General features: G+C 38.5%; 1 protein-coding gene across 1 annotated transcript in view; it reads right to left on the bottom strand.

Annotated features, from left to right (window-relative positions):
- Positions 1 to 1,814: 1,814 nt before the first annotated feature.
- The window catches only part of prkcg (protein kinase C, gamma), a 31,889-nt gene continuing 7,394 nt past the window's right edge, over positions 1,815 to 26,309 (bottom strand). Inside the window, 15 exon segments of the mRNA XM_055048124.1 lie at positions 1,815 to 4,186; positions 4,792 to 4,932; positions 6,660 to 6,767; positions 6,907 to 6,987; positions 8,665 to 8,803; positions 8,943 to 9,005; positions 9,469 to 9,560; positions 10,199 to 10,372; positions 14,268 to 14,465; positions 15,181 to 15,382; positions 15,570 to 15,726; positions 15,827 to 15,955; positions 16,888 to 16,999; positions 17,701 to 17,783; positions 17,891 to 17,922. Coding sequence (XP_054904099.1) covers positions 4,025 to 4,186; positions 4,792 to 4,932; positions 6,660 to 6,767; positions 6,907 to 6,987; positions 8,665 to 8,803; positions 8,943 to 9,005; positions 9,469 to 9,560; positions 10,199 to 10,372; positions 14,268 to 14,465; positions 15,181 to 15,382; positions 15,570 to 15,726; positions 15,827 to 15,955; positions 16,888 to 16,999; positions 17,701 to 17,783; positions 17,891 to 17,922 — 1,873 coding nt within the window. The 3' untranslated portion in view covers positions 1,815 to 4,024.

Raw genomic sequence — 26,309 nt, 5'->3', positions numbered from 1 at the left:
TGGATGCAGATGAATACGTGACTCTATAGGACCAACATCCTTCACTCTTTCTGCCCTCCTCCGTCTTCGTCCCCTGTGAGCTGTGTCCCTTTATTCTATTTATAACCCGACTGGTGGAGAAATCCTATATATTTAGCAACGATATCAATAGTCTACCACACACTCTGACCTGAGGGCATGAGAGAGAGAGACCTGGAGAATAAGAAAGGAAGAGGAGGAGAGATTAAGGACGGATAGAAACAAAGGAAGGAGGAGGCAGCGCTGAAGAAGAGGGACAGTATCATTTCACTGCCACTGACAGTGATGGGGCCTGAATGCGTGTCCCTCCAGCAAGAGGTCAGGGTTTGGTTTCATGGAGATAGTTAAGCGCCAACTACAGACAAGTCTAAAAATGCATGTAGTGTGAGCTCGTCGTTAAATTTCTGCTTCCAGATCAAATAAACAGCGACAAGACACATATTTGTATTCAGCCCGCTTTTATCTGATGTCCCAAAATAACTAAACCCCTTCAGAAGTCACCTATTACACAGACTTTATATGGCTGTAATTTAATGCCAGTAGAGCACTGCAATGTTTTGGCTTTGATCAAAGCACATTTATCTGTTAGTTTTCCTTTGGTCCTAATCCAATTAAGAGTATGTGACATGACTTGAAAATGTTCACTGGTGCCCTCTGTCAATTCTAACTTAGCCTCAGCCATTTTCAAAGAAGAATGGGAAAAATCTTTGTGTGTGTAGCTGTAAAAGTCGGTGCAGACATGCCTGACGGACTTACAGCCACAGTAGGAGTAAATGACTGATTATAAATTTATATTAACGTTTCAGAGTTTTAGAGAAACAAAATATTATGTTTGTCTTGTTTTGGTCCACCACACAAAACAGAACTAAAATTTCTGTACAATTGTGGTTATGTGACCAAAACATAAATAGATTTAAATAGAACATATACTTTTGCATGACATTTTAAGCAACTTTTGAGAATAAATGTTTTCACAAAACTTAAGCATTTCTGCACCTTTATAAGCTAACAAGCCATGTTCAAAATATGTATAAAAACACTTTTTTTTTTCAAAATAGCACAAAAAAACAAATAAAATTGTTCCAGATGCCTATGACTTCAAAATAACAGAGATCTGACAGCAGAATATTTTAAAGAAAATGACTGATTTTAAGATAGGAAAACCCTTACATCAGTCAACAACAGGGTGTGTAAAAAAGATGCTTACACCAATAAATCCTGATTGTATAGCAAACAGAGCATAATTTAAAAATGTGCAGCAAAGGAGTAGATGTGCCAAACCGTCAGAAAAGTACAAAAGAGTCATGAAGGACGTGCAGAGAAAAAGAGGGGGAAGTACGGAGGGAGATGGAAAGTTGATGAGATTTTAATGTGAAGGTCAACTTGTTATAACTTCGGATCTCTACAGGGATATTAGTCTCTGCTTGGTGCTGGAGGAGCTTAAGAGACGGGGGTGTGGGCGGAGCAGCTGTGGGGGAGGAGGAGAGAGTGAGAGGCTGCCTCAGAGGAGAAGGGAGGGAAAAGTGAGGCGCAAGGGGAGGTGTGGGGAGGTTTGCTGCTTCGACAACTCCGGTCCCACAGCAAACAGAGCGGTCAGCATCTTCTCTCCCAGCATGTGTGTGACAGAGAACGTCACACACACACATGCTGGAGATTGCCCTTTTTTTGTTGTGCTTTGTTCAGTTTTGAGTGTGAGTATGTGTGAAAGTGAGGGAGTGACAGAGAGGCGTGTGGAGAACACGAAGCGGGAGGCATTTCTCCACAACTTCACACGATAACAGAATGAGACGCGTCACTGTGACTTTCAGTTGGTTTATTTTGAAGTTATTTTTCCAGCACATGAAAACAAAAGGAGTTAACTCAACAGACAAATACATTAACTAGCCATAATAGTTTGCTGATTATTACATATTTCTCTTGTCTCTAATGTAGTGAAACACTCAGAAAGTGGTGATGAACCCATAAGTTCTGTTAAAGAAATAAAACTCATTTGTGGGACTATAGTGGAGACATTGCAGCCACCTGCCCTGATCAGGCAGGTTTAAATAAACGCACTGCTTGTATTATTTTTTTTTTCCACGTATTGAACAGTCCCGTTGAGCCTCCCTTCTAATTACTCCCAATCAATGGTGTGTGCTGTATGTCATTACACAGCAAAAAGCTTTCTGGTGGACACAAGTTTCTGTACTTTAACAAGCCAACGAGCTTGTTTGGATAAGACAACATGAAGGGTAATGTTTTCTTAAGTGCAGTAAAACAATTAGAGGTTCTAATTAAGGTGCTGTGCAAAAATACATCCCTTAAACCTTTTCACAATTTGTCCCATTACAAAAAACAACTTCATTGTATTTTATTTGATTGACCAACACAATCAAATAAATTGTAAAATGGAAGAAAAAGGGTTTCTAGATTTTCTTTGTAAATAGAAATCAAAAACTTTACTTGTGTTTGTATTCATCCTGCCCCCTCATTCTGATACCTCTAAATAAAAGATTAGAAGCTGCAAATGTCCCCTTGCACTCTGCAAACCTGATCTTTATGGAAGAAGATAAACAATGTTAAAGAAAAAAAAAAGTCATGGCAAGTTCTGTCTGAATTTTGCCTCACGCTTGTCTGTTAACACCAAACTCAAACTTTTTGACCCCCATATGGTGGAAAAACATGGTGGTGGCTGCATCATTGTGTGGGGATGCTTTTTGTCTGCAGGAGCTGACCAGCGTTAACAAGCAGAGTAATGTAGCTAAATATATAGGAGTTCTGGAGAATCTGTCACAAATGAATGTGATAATGTTCCTCAACAACAAGACCTACATCCGTTTAGAGCAACACACATTCATGTGTTGGAAAGGTACAGTCACAGTCCAGATTCATGAAAAACTGTTTCCACATCCATTGCAATTGTGCTTCAGTTGTTTGGAAAGAAGAATTGTTCAACATTTCTGTCCCGAGATGTGCAAAGCTGGCAGAAACTTGGACTGTAATCACATCAAAATGAGATTCTGCAAGGTATCAACATGAGAGAGGTGAATACATACTAAACCTTTTTGAAAACCATTCATCATTTTATTCCCAACTCTTAACACCACTGGTGTTGGTCGCTCTTAAATCCAAATGAAATCAAATAAAGTCTGTGGTCGTAACACTATAAAATGTGAAAATAAAAGGTTTATGGAGTATTAATGCTTTTGCAAGGACGAGCTTTGATGCAAACATGGTGTTTAATTTAAAGTAATACAACTCAAAGTCCAGCAGTTTGAGGGCAGCATTATTGCCTACAGTTTCTGTCACACTGCGTCCGCTGCGTCATTTATGCACCTTCGTGAATCAGCTGAGGTCATGACATTCAACTGAGAGGCTGAGGGAGGTTAAAAAGCCCCAGTGAGTCTTTCTTAAGATTATGCAATCAAATTGGGAAAGAGAAACATGCTATTTAGATAGCTTTATAGTCTATGAGTCAGTTTTAGATTTCTGATCTATCTATTTAGATCTAGATTTCAAAATGCACATTCAGGTGCTGTGGAGGCCATCTAGGATGGGAACGTATTTGAGCTAAATAGACCTTTAAGGAAATGTAATTTATGAAAAGAAGATTTCTTTTGCATATTATTTTCTGAATAGCTGTACGAACAAAGATGTTACTGGTAAATTGGCTGTTCAGAAAACTGAGGACTTTTATCTTCCTTCTAGCTCTACAAAAACTATCCGCATGCAAAGAGATTCATTTATCTGTCTTTCACAACAAAAGTCTTAGAGCAGGTTAGGACAAATCTTATATATAAAAAAGAAGTCTAGAGTGGCAAGCCAGAACACTGGCATGGTAAATACACATGCAGTAAGAAGACATACACATGTCATAGAGGGAATACCGACTTGTCTTGGCATTTTAATGTAAACGTCAGAAGTTTGTTACAAGAGGTGAAATATTTGCTGCTAATTTTTATACTCTGGCTCTCAGCTATAAAACTACTATCTGATAAATAACAGGGGGAATTGGAAGGGGCAGTTTTCAAATAGCTGTGAGAGGTAACGGAGCAAAGTCTGGGTTGAAGAAGGAGAATCCCTGGAAATCCTCCTGGTTGATGGCTGCGAGCACATCTGGATCCGACGGAGTGAGAACGGATGGCGCCGCTGTGAAGAACTTGTCGAAGTTCTCGCCTTTTCTTCCGCCCTGACGAGGAAAGGCAGGTAAGCACGAAATCAATCACTCCAGCCTCACAAAAATGTTACGGTTAATTACTTAAAAAAGCCCCATCTTCCTCTAAAGATATATTGAAACAGTCTGCCAACATGTCTCTCCTGCCCACCCACAACCTTCATTTCTTGCTGTCTTAGGATGAAAGCCGGCCACATATCTTCCCCACCTCCTTAACCCCACATGACAGCCATTCTGGTGGATGAAATGAATCTCATTTGGCTAATGGGCCTGGCCTCTAACCCCTGAGCGCAGTCAGCTTCCTCCTGCCAGGCCTCACCATTGGGCGATGTGGCAGCAGACTAGCATGCGGCGAGCTAATGATGACATGCATTTGCATATGGAGGAGAAAAACGCAGCCCTGGGTTCAGAGGTCCTGTCTGTTATTTCTGAACTTTCTGTGTGTGAGCCGGGGACCGGGAATCCACTCAGGTGATGAAAGAGTTGATTGAAAGGAGCGACAAAAAGGTAGAGTCAGAGAGTGAGGAGATAGAGAGAAGAACGAGGTAAAAGGAGAAGGAAGCTAAAGAAGAAGAGGCGACAAAATAAACACACAGAAGCAAATAAAAATTTCAACTGACAGTTCTGGGTTTGAACGGTGGCGGTATCTCCAGTCGCTCCAGACGGTCCCAGTCTATCCAGCGGAAGAACGGATGCTCCTTGATCTCCCTTTCGGCATCCTCTCCTCCACCCAGACGCTTGGCAGGGTGCTTTGTCAGGAGCTGGAGAAAGACAAAAGTTTCCGAAAATTGCAAACTTTCCTGAAATTAAACTTGTGCAGAAACATATCGTGTTTTCAACAGTAAGTTCTGTTCAGTTTAGTTAAATGTAAATCTTTTTTTTTTCGGTCTGTGGTTTGATAAGAGGGAATCGCTCAACTAAGGATGCAGAGGACAATCCCCAGAAGCCGACAGTCACTCATTCTAAGCTTTGTTCTGCTGGAGGGATTTTTTTCCTGTTAAGAGGAAGCCATTTCTTTCTACTGTTGCCAGATACATACTCAGGAGGACGACAACTGCTACAAATCATTAAATTTATCCCAAAAATCTGGCCTAGGGAAAGATATAATATCAGCAGATCTAGTCTGAAGAGGACTGAACTCCATGCTGAACCTGAAGATGTGGACTGAGAAGATGAAAGCCACCAAATCGTCTTTATTGTGTCAAACTGTTAGAATCACCTCGAACTTTACAATGAATCTTTCGCTTAAAAAAAAAGCACAAACCTGCTCCAGTTTATGCTAAATCCAGAAAGGACAGAAAAATAAAAGTGTTAACAAATTCAGTAGAACATCCAGAACCAAGAGGAAGATGTGAAACTGCTTCATCAAGGAAAGGATCTGTTATATCGAGAGGTTTCACTGTGCTGATCCACCTCATCCAGAAAATAAGTTCTGGTGTGAAGCATTAGATCAGATCCCAACAGGAAACCAAAGTGAGTTGAGGGAAGGAAGTTCAGACAAGTTGGAACAGAAGACGGCTGAACTTTAGAGGAAAGACGCTGAGCTGGAGCAACTCTCAAACACAAAAGATCACAACCGTTTTCTGCAGAAGTATCCCTCGCTGTCAGCACTCAGTGAGTCTACACACTCATCCAGCATCAACTTCTGTCCTCTGAGGTATTTTGAGGTCGTGTTAGCAGCTGTGTCAGTGCTCAGAGAAAATCTACAGGACATCCTGAGAGACACATGTACACAGATCTCGATGACAGTCACTGAAGGCAATGTTTTACTGCCAGAACCAGAACCAAGGAGTGAAGCTGGATTATTAAAATATTCAGGAGAAATCACTCCTGGGCCAAACATAGCAAACAGAAGTCTGTACTGCAATAAAACAACTTTGATAGATCAAAAACAGTCTTACTCTGATAATGCAGATAATTTTACTCATTGGCAAGTTGTCACATAGTTTGGCACATTGAAACGCCTCTTACCCCACATTAAGACAACCCATAAAATTAAACTAATGCAAACGAACTCGACATTGTTCAGATTGTTACACGTTAATGTAATCTTGATTTTCCTTTCAGTTCCCAATTATGCTGGACTTTTTGTTGGTCTATTACAAAATAAATCCCAGTCAAGCATATTGCAATGCGACAAAATGTAAAAAAGTTAAAGTAGAATATAAATACTGCTGCGTAGTTCTGCCAGGCCCTGTAATTAGAGTGATTTGTATTCAGAGCTAGTTGAGTTCTGTTAATTTCAGACCAGGCCTGCCGTTTTTCCTTCTCATATTATTATTCCTCAGAGAAGATAAAACTTCTGACGGCTGCATAAAATTTTGGAGAGTGTAGCCTGCCTGCCTCTAATAAATCTAAAAAACTAACTTTAAAATAATGTGAAGGATTAATAAAACTGTCCCAATGCACATTTCTCAAATCTTCTAATATAAATCTTGCTCTCAATGTCTGAAGGCTGTAAGTACAACAGAAGGGGAAATGAACTCACTCCTTTGCAGATAGCCACAGCTTCTCGAGAGAGATTTTTGGGGTAGGAGACACTCTGCTCCATTATGGACTGAAACAGCTCCTCTTCATCGATGCCATCAAACGGCGGCTTAAAGGAAAAAGGGAAAAATAAAACAAAGAGTTTCACCACAGATCAGATCAGTGCCGGTTCCTGCATTTGAAGTCATTACAAAGCACTGCAGGCTTTTATATTATTGCAGTGTAGTTACAGTTATTCTGAGAGTTACCTGTCCTGCAAGCATTTCATACATTAGTACTCCATACGACCACCAGTCTACTGCTTTATTATACGGTTGATATGCCACAATCTGAAAGGAACATGAGTGGAGATCAATTCGAGGAGAAGCCGTGTGGAGATAAGAAAACAAAGAAGTAAACATGAAGTGTAGGCAAACAAAATTATCGCAGTAGGAATAGCCAGAGGAGGGGAGCTGTCAGACATTGAAAAGAAAAAAAAAATCAGCGCAGGAAAATAAAAAGCAGCAAGGAGAGGAAGCGTATGAAAGGGACAAGATTTTTGTGTTTGCCTGATTATGCATTTTCCTCCGTGCGTGTGAGTGTGTGAGCGCCCCTCTTGCCTGTGGAAGAGGGGCACAAGTGAACAATTCCCAGCCCCCCAGGGAATTGTATTGTATCCATTCCAAAATGGCAGATGCAAGTGAATCAATAGGTGTTTACATAAGAGAGTCAATACGTAGTGGTTCCACAGCGAGGTTTACCATATCAAAGACTAGCTGAACAGTCAGGTCCTCCCTCTGTCTCTTCTCTATCTCTTAACAAGTCCAAACAGGTATGCAAACACACACACACACACACACACACATGTTTTAGCATTTCATTTTGAATATAAAAATAGACTGTTGTGCAAAATTTGCTATACGTCTTCATTATTTCCAAATGTTTTGGTCTTCACTAGAATTCTTTGTTGGTCTCTTGTGCAGGCGGTTTAGTAATTTGTCTCTTCAAAATTAAGTCTCACACTTTGAAACCAGTACAGTATTAATCAGTTTTATATGTGTAAACCCATAAGCAATAATTTTTTTGTTTGGTATTTGTAACCCTTATTCAGAGAACATTACAAATACAAAATGATGAGAATAAAGCAAATAGCTTTCAACTGGATCACAAGAACATCACTGACAAAAAGCTGCCAAGTTTTCTAGAATTTTATCAATATCATGAATTTTAACTCCATCTAAACTAGTGATTACACTGGCCTAGTGTAGCTGCAAAATAAGTCTACACCAGCTTTTACAATTTAGAGGCTAGAAACATTACATTCAAGTCACATTTACTTGAAAAATATTGACATGCATATTTTTTCAAGCTTAAATATGTGCAATGCACATGCTGCGCTGCTCGTTTTCCATTTGGACTAATGTAAGAAAAATATCAACATATGTGCCAGAGTAAGAAACAGAGTGGCAGCAGCTTTAAACTGCTGCCATCTTAATGAAGATTCACCCTAGTAGCCCCAGTAATCTCTGAATAGTGAATAGGAGACTATTGACTGCAGCACCTGTTTAAGTTAAGATACTGATGGGATCTGTGGGTTAAACTATTTTGCAACACTCAAACTTAAACAACCAAGACTTAATTTGGATATAAATAGAAACATTTTAAAGACAGAAACAAACCGTTAGCCATAGGGTCATTTTAAGTGTGTAAAGATCATGGGCAAAATAATCTACCAACTCTTAAATGAAGATTTTAGAGTTACAACCACAAGTATTGAGGTGAAGCTAGAACAACAAGGCTTTTGAAGGGTAATATCATGTTCTGTTCAACAGTGCTAGTGCAGAGGCCCGCTGCTAATTGAATAATGTGAGGTTAATTATTTAAAAATGCTGACAAGGTCAGAGAGGACAAATCAGACAGGAGAAACTGCTGTGGGTGTCTTAACAGTGAAGTAAAGCAGGTCATGCATGCACAAAGGAGTGAAATCGTGAATCTGACACCATAGTGAGCAAAGGGAGTCAGAAAACCTCAGGGGCAATGTAGTCGGGAGTGCCACAGAACGTGCGAGTGGTGTCGCCCCCGAACATGCCCTCCCTGCACATCCCGAAGTCAGCGATCTTTATGTGGCCCTCGCTGTCAAGTAGCACATTATCCAGCTTTAGATCTCTGAGAAAAGAGGGAGATAAGTTACACAGCCATAAATCATCTTGATGGATAGCATCTTCATCGGTCATTGGCCACAAAAAGGCGTGATAAATCTGCATCAGCTCTGTGTTCTGCTGTGACAGCCGGGCCACATCTTCACCTGTAGATGATGCCTTTGCTGTGGAGGAAGAAGAGGCCAACTGCGATCTCTGCTGCATAAAACCTTGAGGGAGAGAGGAGATGGTAAGAATAAAGCTCTCTGGCTACTTTTTCAGAAAATTGGCCAAGGTTTTTTGGGTAACATATGGGAGGTTGAGAGGGTGATGAAAGTGGAGAGTAACCAAACAGACATGAAAGAAATCTAATAGAGAAAAAAAAACCCCGAAAGAAAAGGAAATAGAGAACAAGGTAAGAATTATCTTTAGGTGATTGATCAAAGATTATAGATTGGATGAATAGCCAGAGGGAGGGGAACTGATGAGATTAGAGTGAGGAGAAAGTTAGAGAAAATGGGAGAGGGCTGCTACTTGAGTTGATAGCCTTTTATATGAGTCACCAGGTATAATGAACAAAGCTGAGGAGGATGACTGAGGAGGTAAGAGAATACAGAGATAAAAGACAGAAAGGTAATGAGACTTGTGTAGATGAAGGTGGAGATCAAAGCTAGACTTTATCGGACTACATACGCCGCATGGGGCTCTTTGAACTTCCCGACTTGCTGAATGTGAAACATCAGATCTCCACCGTTGACATATTCCATAACATAATATAGACGATCCTACAGAAACAAACACACACAGTGCAAATACAGAGCCTCATTGAATTTTATCTTCATTGTCACTTTATTAACATAGACTTTTGAAGACAAAGTATTTCTTTGAGATAATATGTGGTCGACCAACAAGTAGTGGAAAAGTTGCTTTTCAAACATTTTTATTGATATAATTATTAAACGTATGACGTGCATTCCTATTAATAAGCCACCTTCACTCTGAGTCCCATAAATTAAATCCAGTGTAACCAGCAGCCATATGTAATCATTTAATAAACCGACTTCATATCTGTGTGTTTGTTCTAGGTTTAGGGAAACAAATAGTATCAATAAGAGCAACTAATTGAATGACCTAATTCACATAAATACCCAATAAAATATAATGAAGCTTGTTATTGTAATATATAAAAATGCTGAACATTGGTAGGCATAGCTTTGGAAAGTGTTGCATTCTCTAAAATAAAAGGCACTCAGCTAAAACCAATGCTTTAAAAAACAATGACTTCATTAAAGAGAACAAGGTAATTTTGTCATTTATTAAAAGCAAAAGCACCCAACCTGCAATGGTACAACTCCTTAGAGCCCAAATATCAAGCCTATTTATGGACAATTTAATAAAGCTAATATGTTTCATACACACACACCTCGGTCTGGAAGGCGCAATAGAGCGATGTAAGGAAGTGGGGACGGGAGGGGAGCGCCAGAACCCTCCTCTCCACCAGAGCGCTCTCCGTGTCCTCATCCTGGAAGAGAACGTCCTTTTTAAGGACTTTCACTGCAAACAGATGATCGCTGCCTCGCTCTTCGGCCAGCAGCACCTGAACAGGACCGATGGATGAAGAGAGACCATGTCAGATGAAGCAACATATCTTGAAACAAAAGTACAAAAGCTGTTGTGTGACCATTAAAATTGTATAAAGGTTAATAAGTTTTTACCTTAAACGGTTTCTGATTTAAGAATCATGACACACTCAAAACATCAGGGGCATCTACCACTTGTTTTATTTTTGTTTTTTATTTGTCATTATCTTAAGATAAAAGGTGATTCTCAGTCAATTATTCGCCACCATAATTAGAACTAAACATGTACTGTAACACTTTGCTGCTAGCTACGACACGTTTTTAGGTCATTGTGTGATGAATGACAAGGTGCTCTAGTTGGGAGAAAACTAGTTCTGTCAGTGTGCTTTTGAGGCAAAATTATGGCATGAAGGAGTAAAATAATCATCTAAAAATGTAAATCTATAAAATGAAATGATCTTCAGGATCAGTTACAATAGAGGTATTTCACTTTATGCACTTGAGGTATGCAGTGCCACACTTCAAAAACATGTCAATATTTGTATTTTTGTGTTGATTTTTTTGATTGTTTAAAAATGCACTGCATGTTTTATTTTGCTTGGAAGATAAACAGATATTTTTGAGCTAGTCCTGTAATTTTCCTCATGAGATTTCTTCTTCCTTCCCATATTGAGGCGCAATATTGTGTTTCTAAACCCTTCAAGGGTTTAGGCTGCCTGGTTTCTTCACTATATGGACGATCCTCTGATACTTGAGTTTGTTTGGGTTTTCTTTTTTTTTTCCTTGTATTTACTTTTTGCTAATCGTTTGCCTGTGGTATCCCTTGCATCTTCTTGGATTCTTCCATCTCTCTCTTGTGGCACAGAAGGGGAAATTTACAAAACAATTTTGAGGCTGTGTGTGGAAACCTGTGTTTCTGTGTATTTCTAATTATGAAACTAAATGTAGCTCCTAATGTAGCTTTGAGCTAACAGCAACCCTAGACCACAAGATGCCCACGTTTAACTGATGTACTATCCATGCATAAATCAGTACTGATGAAAGCGCAAATAGCTTTGTATTTTGAATTATTATTAAAGAGGACACAAATAAATTAGCTCTGTATCAGAATATCTGTTCAAATTGCACTACTTAGTTAGATTTGACTCTGCTTGGCTGTTGCACTGAGACCATGCAACAGCCAGGGGAACAGATTGAGTTGGGCTGGTATTTATGGAGCAAGTGCACAATCCCCTTTCAACAACAGACACCAGGAACACATCTTTTATTTGTTAGGTGAAATTACAAGAATGTAGTTGCACAGAAATCGGTTTATTATTCCGATAGATTTATGTGGAAAAGCATCAATTGAACCGACACCTAATCAAGGTTCAGTGTTTGCTGACCCCAAGAGTGTAAATGAGGAAGACTATATTCGCCTCTAAGGTAGCGCTGTCTGGCTCCACTGCATGATTAATGCACATTGAGGTATCTTTGTTGTTTGCATTATTAAGAGGAAATCTTTGTTTTTGAAAGGACTGTGGTCCTTAACCCTGCTATACTGAATTTGTGTAGACTATCTGTATGAATTTTAAACTCTGATGTTGTTTACTTTAGTCACTGCTTTCTCTGTTCAACTTAATCAGTCAAAGGGAAGGGAAGGAAACATCTCTTCGCACTGAGTAAATAAAGTGTGGAGGATCACTTTTGATGTGATTTTGCAATTTTGATGTTTCAAATAAGTCAGCACCTCCAGGTCCTGACTTATTCATACTATTCATACATTCATACTATTTTAGAAAAATGTAATCTTTGTCTCAAATCTTTGTTGTGTTTGTGTCTAGAGAATGAAGCAAAGACAAGAGCACTTGACTGGATGGATGTTTCTGTTTCTGCTTGTAGTTGGAGCTATTTGCTTTTTGAAACAAGTGCAGAAAATAAGCCAAACCTGGAGCAAAACTGATCGCATTGCTATAGCCCCATGCATTTCTCCCCTTGAGACTATGCTGCTTCTGACTGTAGCTTTTCCCATTGCCACTATTAGTCAAGGACAGGTCAGACTTCATGAATACTCCTAAAACTAAAACATGGCTCCTTATTCCAGCTGCCTGGGACTGTGAATATTAAAATAATTGACTCCCATAAAATGGTAGAAGATAGTATTTTCATAGAGCACTTCCCTTGCTTCATAATGTGATTAAAAAAATGGAAGCTAACAGAAACTGTCGAGGTCAATTTGAGGTCTGAAAGATAAAAAAAAACACTTTTCAAAAGGCTTTCAGGGAGATTAGTGGGAAATGCAGCAGAGGCTGACTTTTCTAGCGCAACCAATCTTTAGAGGAAAGTCAACAGAAACAAACCCTGTCTGAGTCATTAATAGGTGCTTTCACAACAAATATTTGCATATTATCTCAGTAATCTCTAGCTGAACAGGAGTACAAACAAAAAAATACGGCACAATTGAGAAGTAAAAGTGAATGTCTATTATATCAAATCTCAAAAATGTATTCAGTACACTAAAGTTTGAGGTTGTAATTTGACAAAATATAAAAAAAGTTTAAGGGGTATGACAACGGTTGAAATTCTCTCCTTAAATTTTTAGATAAAGTGCCTCTCAAAGCTCAACTTGCTGAAAATGTATTAAAAATGTGTGAAGAACAAGTACATCACTTTGTGGAGACAGAAGTATGCTCAGCCTGGCATAATGAAGGGTTTAATCAAAGAGAAGCCGTGCCTGAAGACTTCCAGAAACATTAATGTCATAAATGAAAAAAAGCAAAGCAGCTCTTTGGTTATTATCAGACATTAAAAATACATTGAGAGGAGATTTGAAATTGGCTGCTTGTGGGCAGCTCTGACTGCTAATGATGTTATAATTTTCCACATCGAGAGAACCACATGATACTGGTTTTAGTGAAGCGATACGGTCAGGAGCAGGGCAATATGCTGACAACAACCCTGTTTAAAATTGTGCTGCCACTCTCCAATGCTGCACTGTAAGGGGTTTCTGGCTACTGGAGATAAAGCATCTCATTTCAAATTGAATGGTGGAGAAAATTATACTTTTTCATATTTTATAAATCAATGCAACAGCAAAAATAGCTTCTTGCGGAAGATTGTGTGTGAAGTCGCAGTGAGGAACGCTGCAGTCCCTCTCTGATTGTGTCTACTGATTTGTCTCGTGATTTTACACAACTTCACAAAAAAAAAAAAAAAATGGACTCCTCATCCTTCATACTTTTACGAATCCCTGCAATACATACTTTTTTCTCATTTCCGGTGTAATCCAGTTTTCTCTTGGTCATTTTGCTACTTCCTGCAGCTCAGTAATCCTCCTCTGTTTCTTTCCATCTCTGTCAGTTTCATTCTCACTTTTCCTCACTCAGCAGCCCCGGGGCCTATCTCTCCTCTTCCTTTTTTTCCCCCACACATCTTATGTAAGTTGAGTCTTTTTTCCCTGTCCTCTGAGGACTCTCTGATAGTTATGAAACAACGCTGGGGGATTTTAGAGGAGGGGAAAGGACTCAAAACTAAAATTTCTTCATTGTTCTTCATCTACAGGGGAATTAAAGAGAGAATAGAAGGCAGAGTATTCCTTGAAATGAATAACTCCATGTGCGCTGCCTATGTGACATATACCAGCTGGAAGAAAAACTCTTGGTCAAGTGAATCCTTCAGCAGAAGAAGAGACGATCAGGGCCGAAGTATAAATGAAAAATGTGTGCTGAAATCGGTTCAAGCTTATTGTTCCCAGGAGTTTTAAATGAAATGCCAGTTGAAGGTCATGACAATAAGAGGAATTCTAAAGCCAGGAATAAATGTTTTTGTTTTCATTGCAAGTGCCCTCTTTGATATCACCTGCAACCGTTGGATCAGAGGTGCCGAGTGTGTGCAGAGAGGATGACATTTTGACTCTGACTCGACCGCGGTTACCTTGCCAAAGCTGCCTTTGCCCAGCACCATGAGAAAATTGAAGTCATGGATTCCCACTCTGACTTTGCCAGGACCCGAAGAGTGGATGGGCGGGCAGGACGGGACAGGGGCCGGAGACAAGACCACGGGAAAAGGCTCTGGCACCGGGGCGGCCAACACCTGAGGCAGAGAGGGCGCTGTAGCATCTGGCTGCGGTTCCTGGAGGGTCATAAGCAGAGAGATGAATTGGTGGATGTAGTCATGAAAAAATAAAACACCCTACCCACTTTCAGTCAAACAATTCTGCATGGATGCAAAAAGTAACAATGAGGTGGATTCAATTTAATCTATTGGGATTTAATGTTACAAATCGGCAAATAGCTGAAAAGAGAATGGAAAATTTACAAAAACAAACCAAAAAATTGTGGAGAGCTAATGCTTCCAGTCTCCTGTTGCCTGATACCCTTAAATAAAATTGTGCACAACCAGTGGCTACAGAAGTCACCAAATCAGTAAACACAGTGTGTAGATGTGAAAGGTTGTGCAAGAATTACACCATGGGGCTTTTGGGGTCTGCTGCAATGATACTTTATAAAGTACTGATTTAAATCTTAATTTAAAAAAATATATATGTTGAAATAAAAAACTACTACATTATTAAGTCATTACAGGAAATCCTAAGAAACTACACTAAAGTTTGTGATTAAAAATTTTTTAAAAATTTGATGGGTTGTAAATATTTTGTGACATATTGCATTGTATAGCTCTCAAAAATGATCAAATAAATCCAGACAACTCAGGACCTAGAAACAATGTAAGAAGGTGCAACTGTTTTTATTTAGTCTCAATAATTATACACCCATAAAAGCTTACGAAACAAAATATCTCACTGTGAACAAATATCATGACCAGAGGTCAACAAATGTCCTCCTACCTGCAGATCTGGATCTGGAACAGGGATATTGTAGTATTCCCCCTCATCTTGTGCAAGCAGCTTGAACCAGCCGCATATCGGACGTCTGAAGATCTCGCTGACACCGAATGAGAGCGCTCCCATGAAATCATTCCTGGACGTCCGGTCCCAGTCCCACACCTCCACAGACAGACGCCTGTCCCACTGATTGCCTCGCACTGAGCTGAGGAAACCCAAAACTCAAACTCAAGGGGGGAAGTTTTAAGTTTTATATGACTTACAAGATGCAAACAGGACAGAATAATATCTTAAACAAACATCATACATCTCAGCGCATTTGCACATTTCCTCCAGCATTTTTATTCCTGCTGTTAGATTTGCACATTGGATTAAATTTCGCAGGGACTCACAAGGTGAAACTCTCATTCCAGACAGGATTGAGTGTTGAGCGGATGGTCTTTGTCTTCTGTTTGCTGTGGCTTTTTGGGTCTGGAATCAGTTTTAGTTTCACATATGGGTCTGACAAACCATTCGGATCCATGGGCATCAGATTGCGAGCCTCCCGAACTGCAGGACCATAACAGAATAAATCAAATAAAAAGGGAGTAAATCTTTCATCATGTGGATGAAAGTGCATTTTGGTGTATAACCCAACACCCCCTCTCACCTGTGACATAGATGTCCTCTTTGTCTCCTCTGATGGTCAGGTGGATTCTCCCTCTTTTCTCCGTGTGATCCTGACCACACAGACTGGGAACGCTGGTCTCGCATCTCCGATGGACATTCATATCACAACCTTAATGTGCAGAAGACGCAAACAAAACAACTGTAATACGTGAGAACAGAAAAGACATGAGAGTGTTAAACAAACAATATAGAAATGTAAAATCCTTTTTGAACTCCTTGGATTGATGAAATAGTATTGTTTTTCCCTTATTTGTTTGGTTAACCTTGAGAATACAGCAATCAGTTCATGTTGTGTACAGAATAAATAAATATACATTTCTTCTGTGAGAAAAATGTTGCTTTGTAAAAAAAAAATGTTTTCTAGACTATGATAATGGAAAGCTCACTATATTTGTCCAAATGCTTGTCAGAAATCATCATAAAATTTATTTAATCTGGACATATTGTATTGCACAGGACAAATGTATTCATTAATCACCATTTTGTGATCAATTGCTTTTTGGTTTTGCAGGGTAAAACATAGGCTGGGTGAGATCCAATTTGACTTTTCACAACTAATTTCCCGTCACAACCATTCCTGTGGTGGGAAGTCCTTTTACTGAGAAGCCAGAGAATCTGACACTTTGTCAGATGGCTTTCAGAGAACAACTACACTTCTCCCTTGCTGACAAAACATACAGATTTTATAATATTTTTGGGCACCACCAAGCTCTCTTACTGAGGTACCACTGTTTCAGAACCACAGCTTGTGAGTTATTCATGTCTGTGAAGCAGCTGACTGCACATTATTTCAGGTTAAAAAAAGAGCTTTTTCTCACTTATAGATAAAATTAATTAGATCATGTTGAACATTTTGCAAAAAGTTTTACTCGGTTAAACTTTTTGAGAATCTACCTCCCTGTCATTTTTTCACCTTTTCCCTCCCTTTGAAGACGCAGGGATGAATTTTTCGTTTTCTTCAAAGTCAACCGATATTAAACCCAGCAGCTCATTAGGAATATCAGTACAGTGCGGCGGATCAGACTGGACGGTGAAACTCACTGGAACATTTCATGCCCTGGTGTATGAGTCCGTACAGCAGCGATCCACAGTGATCGCAGAACGTGGGGCTGGAATATGTGTGGATCTTAAATGTGTGTCGACTCTTCAAGTCCTGGAATGAAAAAACAAACAAGCAAACAACCAATAATAATAATAATTCACTCAGCACAACCATATGCACACATTTTCATGCATATGCACACATTTTCATGCATTTATGGTGTGGATGACTACTGATGGTACAAGCCAATTAGATTTCCCCACTGGGAGAGGAAATTCACTGCATCCAGGCAAGGTTGTGAGTTTGTTAGTGTGTATTTACTGTACAGGAAGGAATGATTCATTTTCATCTCTTAATAACTGCTCCACCACCTTTTCTCCCAAACTGTATACCCTCCCTTGTTGCTATTAATAACTGCTGTCACCCCACTTCTCCTGAGGAAAAGACAAATCTCCCTAATATCCTCAAGATGCCACACCGAGGAGGGCTGAGGAGTCTGCTGCTCTCTCCATCGTCTAATTCTCACTCTTATCAGTCTTTCTCACCCCCTCCTGCATCCCTCCCTGCCACACAACCTTCCTCTCTATCTTAAACTCCCTACATCCTCTTGCAGGATGACATGACATGAGCGTAGATGTCACAGATGAGACGCAGAGGAAGAACGGATTGACGGATGAGTCATGCACGCATGCCATCAGGGACGAGCGGGAAGGCTAAATGTGTGGATGACGGTGCGCCGCATAAGTCCAGGCAAAGGTGGGAAACTTGAGGATATAAATGGAGGTGCAGAAGCCGATAACAGGAACACTCACATCAGGCCTGGGGGCAGTCACAGATCCGGGACATGTGAAGGTGACAAACTCGTGACATCTTTTATGGACCACAAAACTGCAAACTGGAGAAAACAGGGAGGATGAGCCTGAAAATTGTTATCAGTTTTCCACAGAGCTATATCAGAGAAAATGAAAATAACAGGCAACAAAACAGCAGGCTAATTTCTACCTTGACACTGGAATCCCTGCTTGCCGATGCCCCTGATGGAGAAAAACACATGGCTTAGGACACGGAAACAATCTGCTCTCATTCCTCTTCGATGAGAAACTGTCCCATTCAACCTCAACAAACTCTTTTTATATAAAAAGAAAGTAAAAACAAACAAACAAACAGCAGTGGTTGCTTAAGAAACGCAAAGCATTTTTGTGAAGCAGCCAAGTAGCTGACTTGGTCATACAGAAGAAGCACACAGACTTAATTCTTCTGAAACAGTGGCTTGCTCCCTGTGTCTCCTCAGAGCTTTAATTGAATAATTAAAGCCATTGATTGGCCAAAGCGTCCATTCAGCAGCCGGCTCGGTGTGAATCAAGTTGATTTGGTTGTTTAAAAAGTCAAACGCTGGAGAGCTCCACAACAATCATACCAAATGCGCCAATGGGAGTTTAAACTGACCATGATCACTGATCAGCAATCAGTTCACCATCTGGTTGAGAAACGATTAAAGATGGGCTTGAAGGAGGTGATCTGATCCCTGATCAGCATGCAGCAGAAGTCTCTGGAGCCCCGATGCTAGGACAGTATGAGTGTTTCACCAGCAGGGGGCGCTAAAAAACCAGACATGGATTTACAGAGAATTCACTGCTTTGCTTGATGAGAATTTTTTTTTATATGGAGAAATACATCTTAGATTTAACTACTGAATAGACTGAATAAATCCAATCAGATAACATACCACCTTCTCCTTGGAAAAGTCTTGCTAACAAATTTACAAAGACACCAGTAGTTTTCTGAAAAAATGCTTAGAATTCTTTGCTGTATTTAAAGTATTGGAAGTGGCACAGCATGAACGATAAACTGATGGGAAACAATGCTAAAATATCACCTTACCCACTTGTCCAGGCCATGCTGACCTGCTTTTAATTCACAGTTAAAATCTTTTCATTGATGATTCATTCTTGAATTAAATTCTAACATTTTAAAATGCATGCTCCTACTATGGAGTAAAAAGACCACAGTGACATATTTATACCATCCATGTTCCAACACTGCTTTGAGTCTTTCCTGACGTTTCTGCTTTGGTTTCCATATTGTTGTTTGTTTATTTATGTTCTCTGAGGTTTTCACAGAACCGCTGGATTTATTCTGTGATTAAATGAAACAGTGGGTTTACTGGCGAGGTTATACCTGAAGACCATTGATTTCACCTGATTTTATTTTGGGTTATCAGACCAAAGGGGGTTGAAACAAACATACATTATAGTTGAATTCCCTTCAGGTGTAAAAAAAACAACAACAAAAAAAAAAACATTTTTCACTCTTTAATTGCACATTTGTTGGTCTAGCAAATAAAATCTTATAAATTAATATTTGTCAGTGTGATGTGTCACAATATTCAAGACGTATTAATATGTTTGCAAGCTACTTTTTACATGTTTAAAAACTACTGCTGCAGATATAATACTAGAAAATAGAAGGTGAATTACTAATTTCATTAAGAAGTTTTTCATTTAACATGTTTTTATGACGTTTGCTTGCTGAACACATAAGAAAAACAGATCATCTTATGTTACATATACTTATTTTCTCAGTGATCTGCTTTCTTGTTTTTGTCTCTCTTGCTCCTGTTTTGCTGATCACTTCACGTGCATCATGTCGGTCCTCATCCGCCGTCATGCTAAATACTCCCTAGTTTCCTTTATTCGGTGTCAGCGCCTTGCCTTTGTTTCACCTGGTACTATTCATCATCATGTCAGCTTGTATTCTCTTTCGTTCTGGATTAATCCATTTGTGACTTCCTGCACTGCAGCACACTCAGCTTCCTTTTAGTTAAATAAAAGTTTGATAGCTCACCTGACTGCCTTCCAACTGTCAGGCTGCATCTGGGAGCTCATTCACACCAAGCCTTAAAAGATATTGCAGTGCGGGGGTGAAGCGGAGTGAGCTTGCATTTAAGACTTCCTCTAACTCGTTTATTGTTGTTATTACTGCTGTTCTCCAAGACTGTACACTTTATTTGAAGCATTTGCAAAATAATTGAAGTCAAGGGGATCAAAACTGCTGACTGAGTTCATGAAATATTATTTCAGTAGATAGTTAAGGTAGTTTATTTGAACAAGTCTCCAGTAGGACAAATTAAAACAAATTACTGTCATTTAAATGTAAACCCATAAAGCAGATATGGCCTGTTGAATGTGTAGTAAAATGCTGTGTTATAAATTGTTAATATTAAATAATAATCTGCTCGCTGTCGGAGAAAATGCTTGAGTGAATGTTTCAATATGGCATCCACAAGTCTAACAAAGCTGCTTTATTGACAAACTATAACTAAGCAACTGATTGTAAAAACACTAAATGTTATAAAACATGTCAGCAACATTTAACATGAATGCATTTTATCGCTATTTTCTTCTAAGCATGTAAAAGTCTTTGTTTTGTATGAACCACTGTGTGGTGCCATCTGTCACACCTGACTATTTTACAACTGGTAATTTCACAAACAACTGGGACTTAATGAACTCACTGCTGCCATTCAGGGAAGATGCTAGGATAAGCTTTCCACCTCTTCTCTGCCATCTGCCCACATCCACACTGTCAGCAGAATGTTAAAGTGAGCTGAACATTTCATCAAAGGAAACATAAACCACTGGTGAAAATATGTTATGTCTATGGGGGAATTTGTCTACTCTTGCCTCTGAGATTTGGTCCCTCCATATTTATCTATTAAAGTTGGTTTGTTATTAATTGTCCTCAGAGTTTTCTGACAATGACAAGTAATCTGTCACATTAAATTAGACAAGATGTTACCGCTCATTTCCTCTTTAATATTTTTCTTTCTTTATCAGAGGTGACTATTTTAGACGTTTATGTTTGGTTTGGTGTAAAAAAAAACATGTGGAAATTAAAATAAATGTATTACTGTTTTCTTGTACAAAAATTTTACGTTTACATAATAGGAAATTGGTAACTACAGCTTGCGGCTAGAAATGACCAACATACAGTAATGCAAAAGTCTTGAATAGTGGCAAAGACTGGCTTGAAAATTGAGTAGAAAACATTTCTACTGAAGTCAAATATTCATATATTTTTGTTTTATATGAAGGGGTTACATGATTAAATAAACTGGGGATTCATTTATGCATTTTAAGGTATGCAGTGACACACTGTAGCTGTAACTGAACAACGAGGCTACATGTAAGTCTAATTTAAACATGGATAAATGTAACATCTGAACTTGCAAGTCTAACCTGAGTTACACTTGCATATTTCACTAAACGAAGTTACTTGCTCAGCACTGAAAAGCGTGTAAATCATGTAGAAATGCTAAAATGCATGAACTGTAATTGAAAGACAACATCTGACTCTGTGAGCTGAATCATTTTAGAAGGAACAGCTACAGTTTTAACATTTTATCAACGCGGTAAGCATTTAAACAATTTAGAAAACAGCAATAAATATGGAAACATATTTATGTATTTGTCTTGTACTCGTGGACGGTAATGACACATATTTAAGCATGTTAGATGTACTGTCCAAAGGTACCACCAGAGACGATGTTGAATTAATTTTTTATGTCAATTGTTCCACATAAATATTAATTTCCAAACAGATATGCTGCATTCTTGAACAGCAGCAGCATCTCTGTGTTTTTTAACTTGACTTGAGTTTCCACAGCAACATGGACACAATGAATTGTTGACACAGAGTTTCCGAGGCAAATGGGAATATGAGTTTAATTTACACAATTAAAAATTAATTAAATCTTGATCAACATCAATGAAACCATAAACAGCGAGGATTTAGAACCTTGGACTTACAAATCATACACATAGCGTCACATAGAGTTTGTACTGATGTATAGCACAGCAGGTAAAGACACTATGCTGGGAAATATTAACCTTTTCTACTCCTTTTCAAAATTGCAGAAATTATATAGTTTTTTGTTTTTTTTTACTGTTCATACCTGCTCATATATGTATGGATGTATCATTGTATCCAATGCATGAAAAGAAATTTAGGGGTCAGAAAGAACATGATAAGGAACCTTCTTTCATTCGTGGATTGTGATTAAATGGCACATATTAAAATTCATAACGTCTTCTTGCAGTAAAACAGCCCTTTTTTTCACCCCAATGAATGCATTCCTTTCCAGAGTGTGAAAGTTGTCTCAAGTTTTCTTCTGCACTGTGGCAATTCTTGTAAGAGAGGTGCGCCTGGACCCCAAACCCAAAAGATTTATGCAGAAAATGGTCAAATTCCAGACCAGGATCAAATGCAGTGCAGCCCTGCATAATGCCTGTCTCCCTGTTCCCAGCAAGCTGACACCTACTTAACACTTGGAGCTTCAGACTCACCAACTCACTAACACATACTCAGCAGCGATAGAAAACTTCTTCAGGCCACAATTACTATGTATTTCTTAAAATATGTTTTCACTGTGCACTCCTTTGTTAAGGCTGTTTATATGCCCATGTGGACCTTATTAAGAGCCTGCACTGCTCAGAGTTCAAAAACATACAGATTAAGTCAAATAGTTACTGACGTTTAGGCTTGACTCTGTTCCTATACAGTTGCAAGTCCTCTGTGATGCTGTGTTGGACTTTTAATGGACTGGAAGCCCATCAAGAACGTGCACTGCCTCTTGCTTATTGACTGCTGCATCCAACCTAGTTTCACTCCAATGCTCCACATGAAAAGATGGGCTTTTTATCTCCTTCCACAGAGAAAAGCAGTTTCTCTGTAAGATCTGTAGTTTTTCCTCATTCATCATGCATTGTTAAAGAATTTTTAAAAAATCATGTTTTCAACCTCCTCCAAATGTTACCGAGATATAATTCCGTTATAATAAATAAGTTGCAAAAGACGACATTCGTCTTCCTGAATTCTGCACATTGACTTAAAAAAACAAAGTATTCACTATAACGTTAATCTTTTAATTAATCAGAAAAACCCTCCAGGGGCCTCAGACAGCCAGGTGAGGGCCGCTGCGCTGACATCTTGTTTAAAGGAAGACAATTTTCACCCTGAAATAAGTTCAGCTGCTGCCAGCAAAGACAGCAGCCAGTTGGGGAAAAGTCCTGAAAGATACCCAGAGGCTGCTGGCAGAGTTGGCGCCCTGCATCAACATATGGTACATCCCCACCATATGCCCACGCATAAGAGCTCTTCTACACACAAATGGCTGCCATGAAGTCTTCTACGAACTGAACGGACTCACAGCTTGGTATCTCTTTTGTTTGTTTGTTTGCTTAAAGAGTGTCAGAGGTTGACTGTAAATTGTTTGCTCGTTACTTCACTGCTCCTACTTTTTCAGAGAAAAATTAAAAAATTCCATGAAACTGTTTTTGTAAAACTGTCAAGGTCATCTCTTCATCACCAGGAATTATAAGTTTGTTTTATAACTTGTTGTATTGCATTCTTCACATAATTTAATTAAAATGTATTTTCGAGGACAAAACTGTTACAAATTGCTGAAAATATTTTCTAAATCTAAAAAGGAAAAAAAAAACACGTGCACCCCCCCCCCCCCCTCACACACACACACACACACACACACGTTAGTGTACAATCCTGCCACTCCTGCTTGATCTAGCTGGTATTCGAGAGTGAAATATTTTTTAGTTCAGCAACACCCACTGAAAAAATAATGAGGAGGCCAAACTACATTCAAAAGTTGTAGTCTGGATAGTTGAGCTCAGTTCTGTTTCTGTTTTTTATCATCCTGACTATGCAAGTTAGAATTAAAATTGACTAAGGTCTTAAAAAGACTTTTCTCAATTCTGCTGAACTTTTCCATCATAGTGCGTCTGCCATTCAAAGTCAGCTCAATGAGATCCCATAAAAAAAGAACAAGAGGGACCTGACTGTTCTGAAGCTATTTGAGATAGACAGTGACAAAACCCTTCCCCTTTCTGACCCATCACTGAGCACTGCTACCCAGCTGGCTGAAAAAAAGCCACTATGAAAAGGAGAAATCTGGAAAAAAAATACAGTCATTGTGGTGCAACTTTCAGTGGCATGCAGGTAAAGCAGCTGGATTTACCTATTAACCTCAGCTTGTTATACTTGTGTTAGACCCGTTAAAGAAAGAATGACAGAGGCATTTGATTCAGAGCAATAAATGCAACAAATAAGCTACAGTGAGATTTAGTTTGATTTATTATTATTATTATTTGCTTAAGTCGGTGTATTGAATCAATTATTATTTCAAATATGATTCAATTTTAGTACCAAGATTAATTTTTGCTAATTTGTTTTAGCTACAGAAAATAGATCGTGTCATGCAATTTTGTTTAAACAAAATCATCAGCTTTTCTGACTGAAAACCTGTAAATTTGAAACCCATCTCTATATTTTTTGAGAAGTTTATAAGTTCTCTGAAAGCTTTTAAATATCGTTTAACCCTCTCCCTTAATTTTGTTCTCCACCTGTGTCCTTAGACAGAAAAAGGCTTTTTTATAGCTTGAAAGGCAAAATGTTTTTGGATTGGTATATTTTCTCAGATTTTTCGTCCTCAACATACAAATGAGAAAGTTAATAGCACTCTCAGTGATAAAAGTTTCTGTTTTGTTAAATTTTACAAGAATCCCCCCTAAAACTTGACCAAAGTAGATGCAATTTACAATAGCATTGTGAAAAATATGCAAAAATAAGCTTCAAAGAACACAATAATGTGTCAAGAGACCCAGGTGAGAAAAAAAAATTGGAAGCTTTTTATGTTCTGAGGAAATTGTAGTTAACTATCCGGCCAAATGGACATCTTACATCACCGGCAAAATCTCACTTCATATTTCTACCATCTGTTCTTGAGAAAACCTCATGAAATTAGACTGAACTAAATTACAGCTAACATAAAACTGAGTGGGTAATTTTTACGTTCAGTATCTTATTTTCATTTCATGAGACTAAATCACATGACTGAATGATCTCCAGGTACAGCAAATTAAATAATATCTGAGTCAAATGAAGGTTACGCTAAACACAATGCTAGCATGTTATGAATGTTACAAAAGAAAGGACGACACTGAATCATGTGACAACGCTGAAATATCCCCAAGATTAGTTTTAGGAGTAAAAGAAAGCTGAAATGTGGTCGTGCATTGTAATTAGATTTGTATATCACTCAGTTCTTTAATGATAATTTTTAATGTAATGAGTAATTGCTTTTGTTGTATGTGAAGTGTTTGAAGGTTTCAAAACAAAAAGCTGAATAATAAATAAAGGAGACAGGAGCATGCAAACAGCTGAAGAATCAGGGAGTCGAGGTTTTTATGCTTGGACTGAACGGTGTTGGTAAATGGTTGAATATGTAGCTTTTACAATGTTTTCACATTATTTTAAAGTTTGCATTCAGGGTTTTATGGAATTATTTTTCACATGTGTGTTTAAATGTATAAATCCATGTTGTTCACTTAGGTGGAAAAAGGAAATCTAATTTACAAAGTTAACAACCTGCTCATATACTGGCAAGTTTAGACAGAAAATGATTTTCATTTGACCAAGAAGGTTATTTTTGACATGAAATGAGGCAGGTATCTTTCAAAAGACACTAAAATCTTCTAAATCACAAATCAATTTAAACAAAGCTCTTTATTCACATCTAATTAATATATATGTCTGATAGATCAGTATAAAATATTATTTACACTGTTCTCAATAATTAATGAGATTTTTTGATAACATGACACCATTCAAGCCCTACTTTTAATTGCTGATCACTTTTAGCTAATTTCCACTGGTATATTGACGATTTATCTGTGATGATGAGCTCCAAGTCTTTAAGGCTGGAATGCCTTGTTGTCATCACCCTAATCTTTAGGCACTGTGGCTGCTTTAAAACCTTAATATTACTTCTAGTTTAAAAAAAGAAAAGATGGTCAAATAAAAGACAGATTTTAACATAAATGTACCAGGGGTATGAATAATTTTGGCTGAAAAGCTATTTTTTGTTTTTTTACAAACATATTTGAAAGTCATCAGACTTTTTGAAAAGGATGTATTATTAAAAAAAATTAAGTGAAAGTTTTGGATGCTTTGAGATAATGAAAGCACTTAGAAAACAAATCCTGGGTGAGTCTATTAATGTGCTATATTGTAGTATGAAATACCACAATATTGTAAAATTAAATCTCATATTAATTCTTGCTTAGTCCTAGGAGGATTTTGCTTGTGTGGACTTTGTGTGAGACAGCGCATAAAGTTCCCAAACTGCATGGTGTAGGCAGCAGTGTGGAGATGAGGTTGTGTGAACACATCAGGTCAGTGTGGGCAGTATCTCCAGCTGGCAGCTGGAATTGAAGAAAAAGGGAAAAAAAAACCGGTGAAAGCCAGCACTAGATTGGGAGTTGGGACGCCTGAGGAGGCAGCATATGATCTGCTGGGGTGGTTTCTTTGTGAATGTGCAACAGTGTGTGAATTTGTGTGTGTGATT

The sequence above is a fragment of the Poeciliopsis prolifica genome, unplaced genomic scaffold, assembly GCF_027474105.1.
Source record: "Poeciliopsis prolifica strain line A6 unplaced genomic scaffold, Auburn_PproV2 SCAFFOLD026, whole genome shotgun sequence".
Taxonomy (NCBI): Eukaryota; Metazoa; Chordata; class Actinopteri; order Cyprinodontiformes; family Poeciliidae; genus Poeciliopsis; species Poeciliopsis prolifica.
This window is presented reverse-complemented; position numbering and strand designations above follow the sequence as displayed.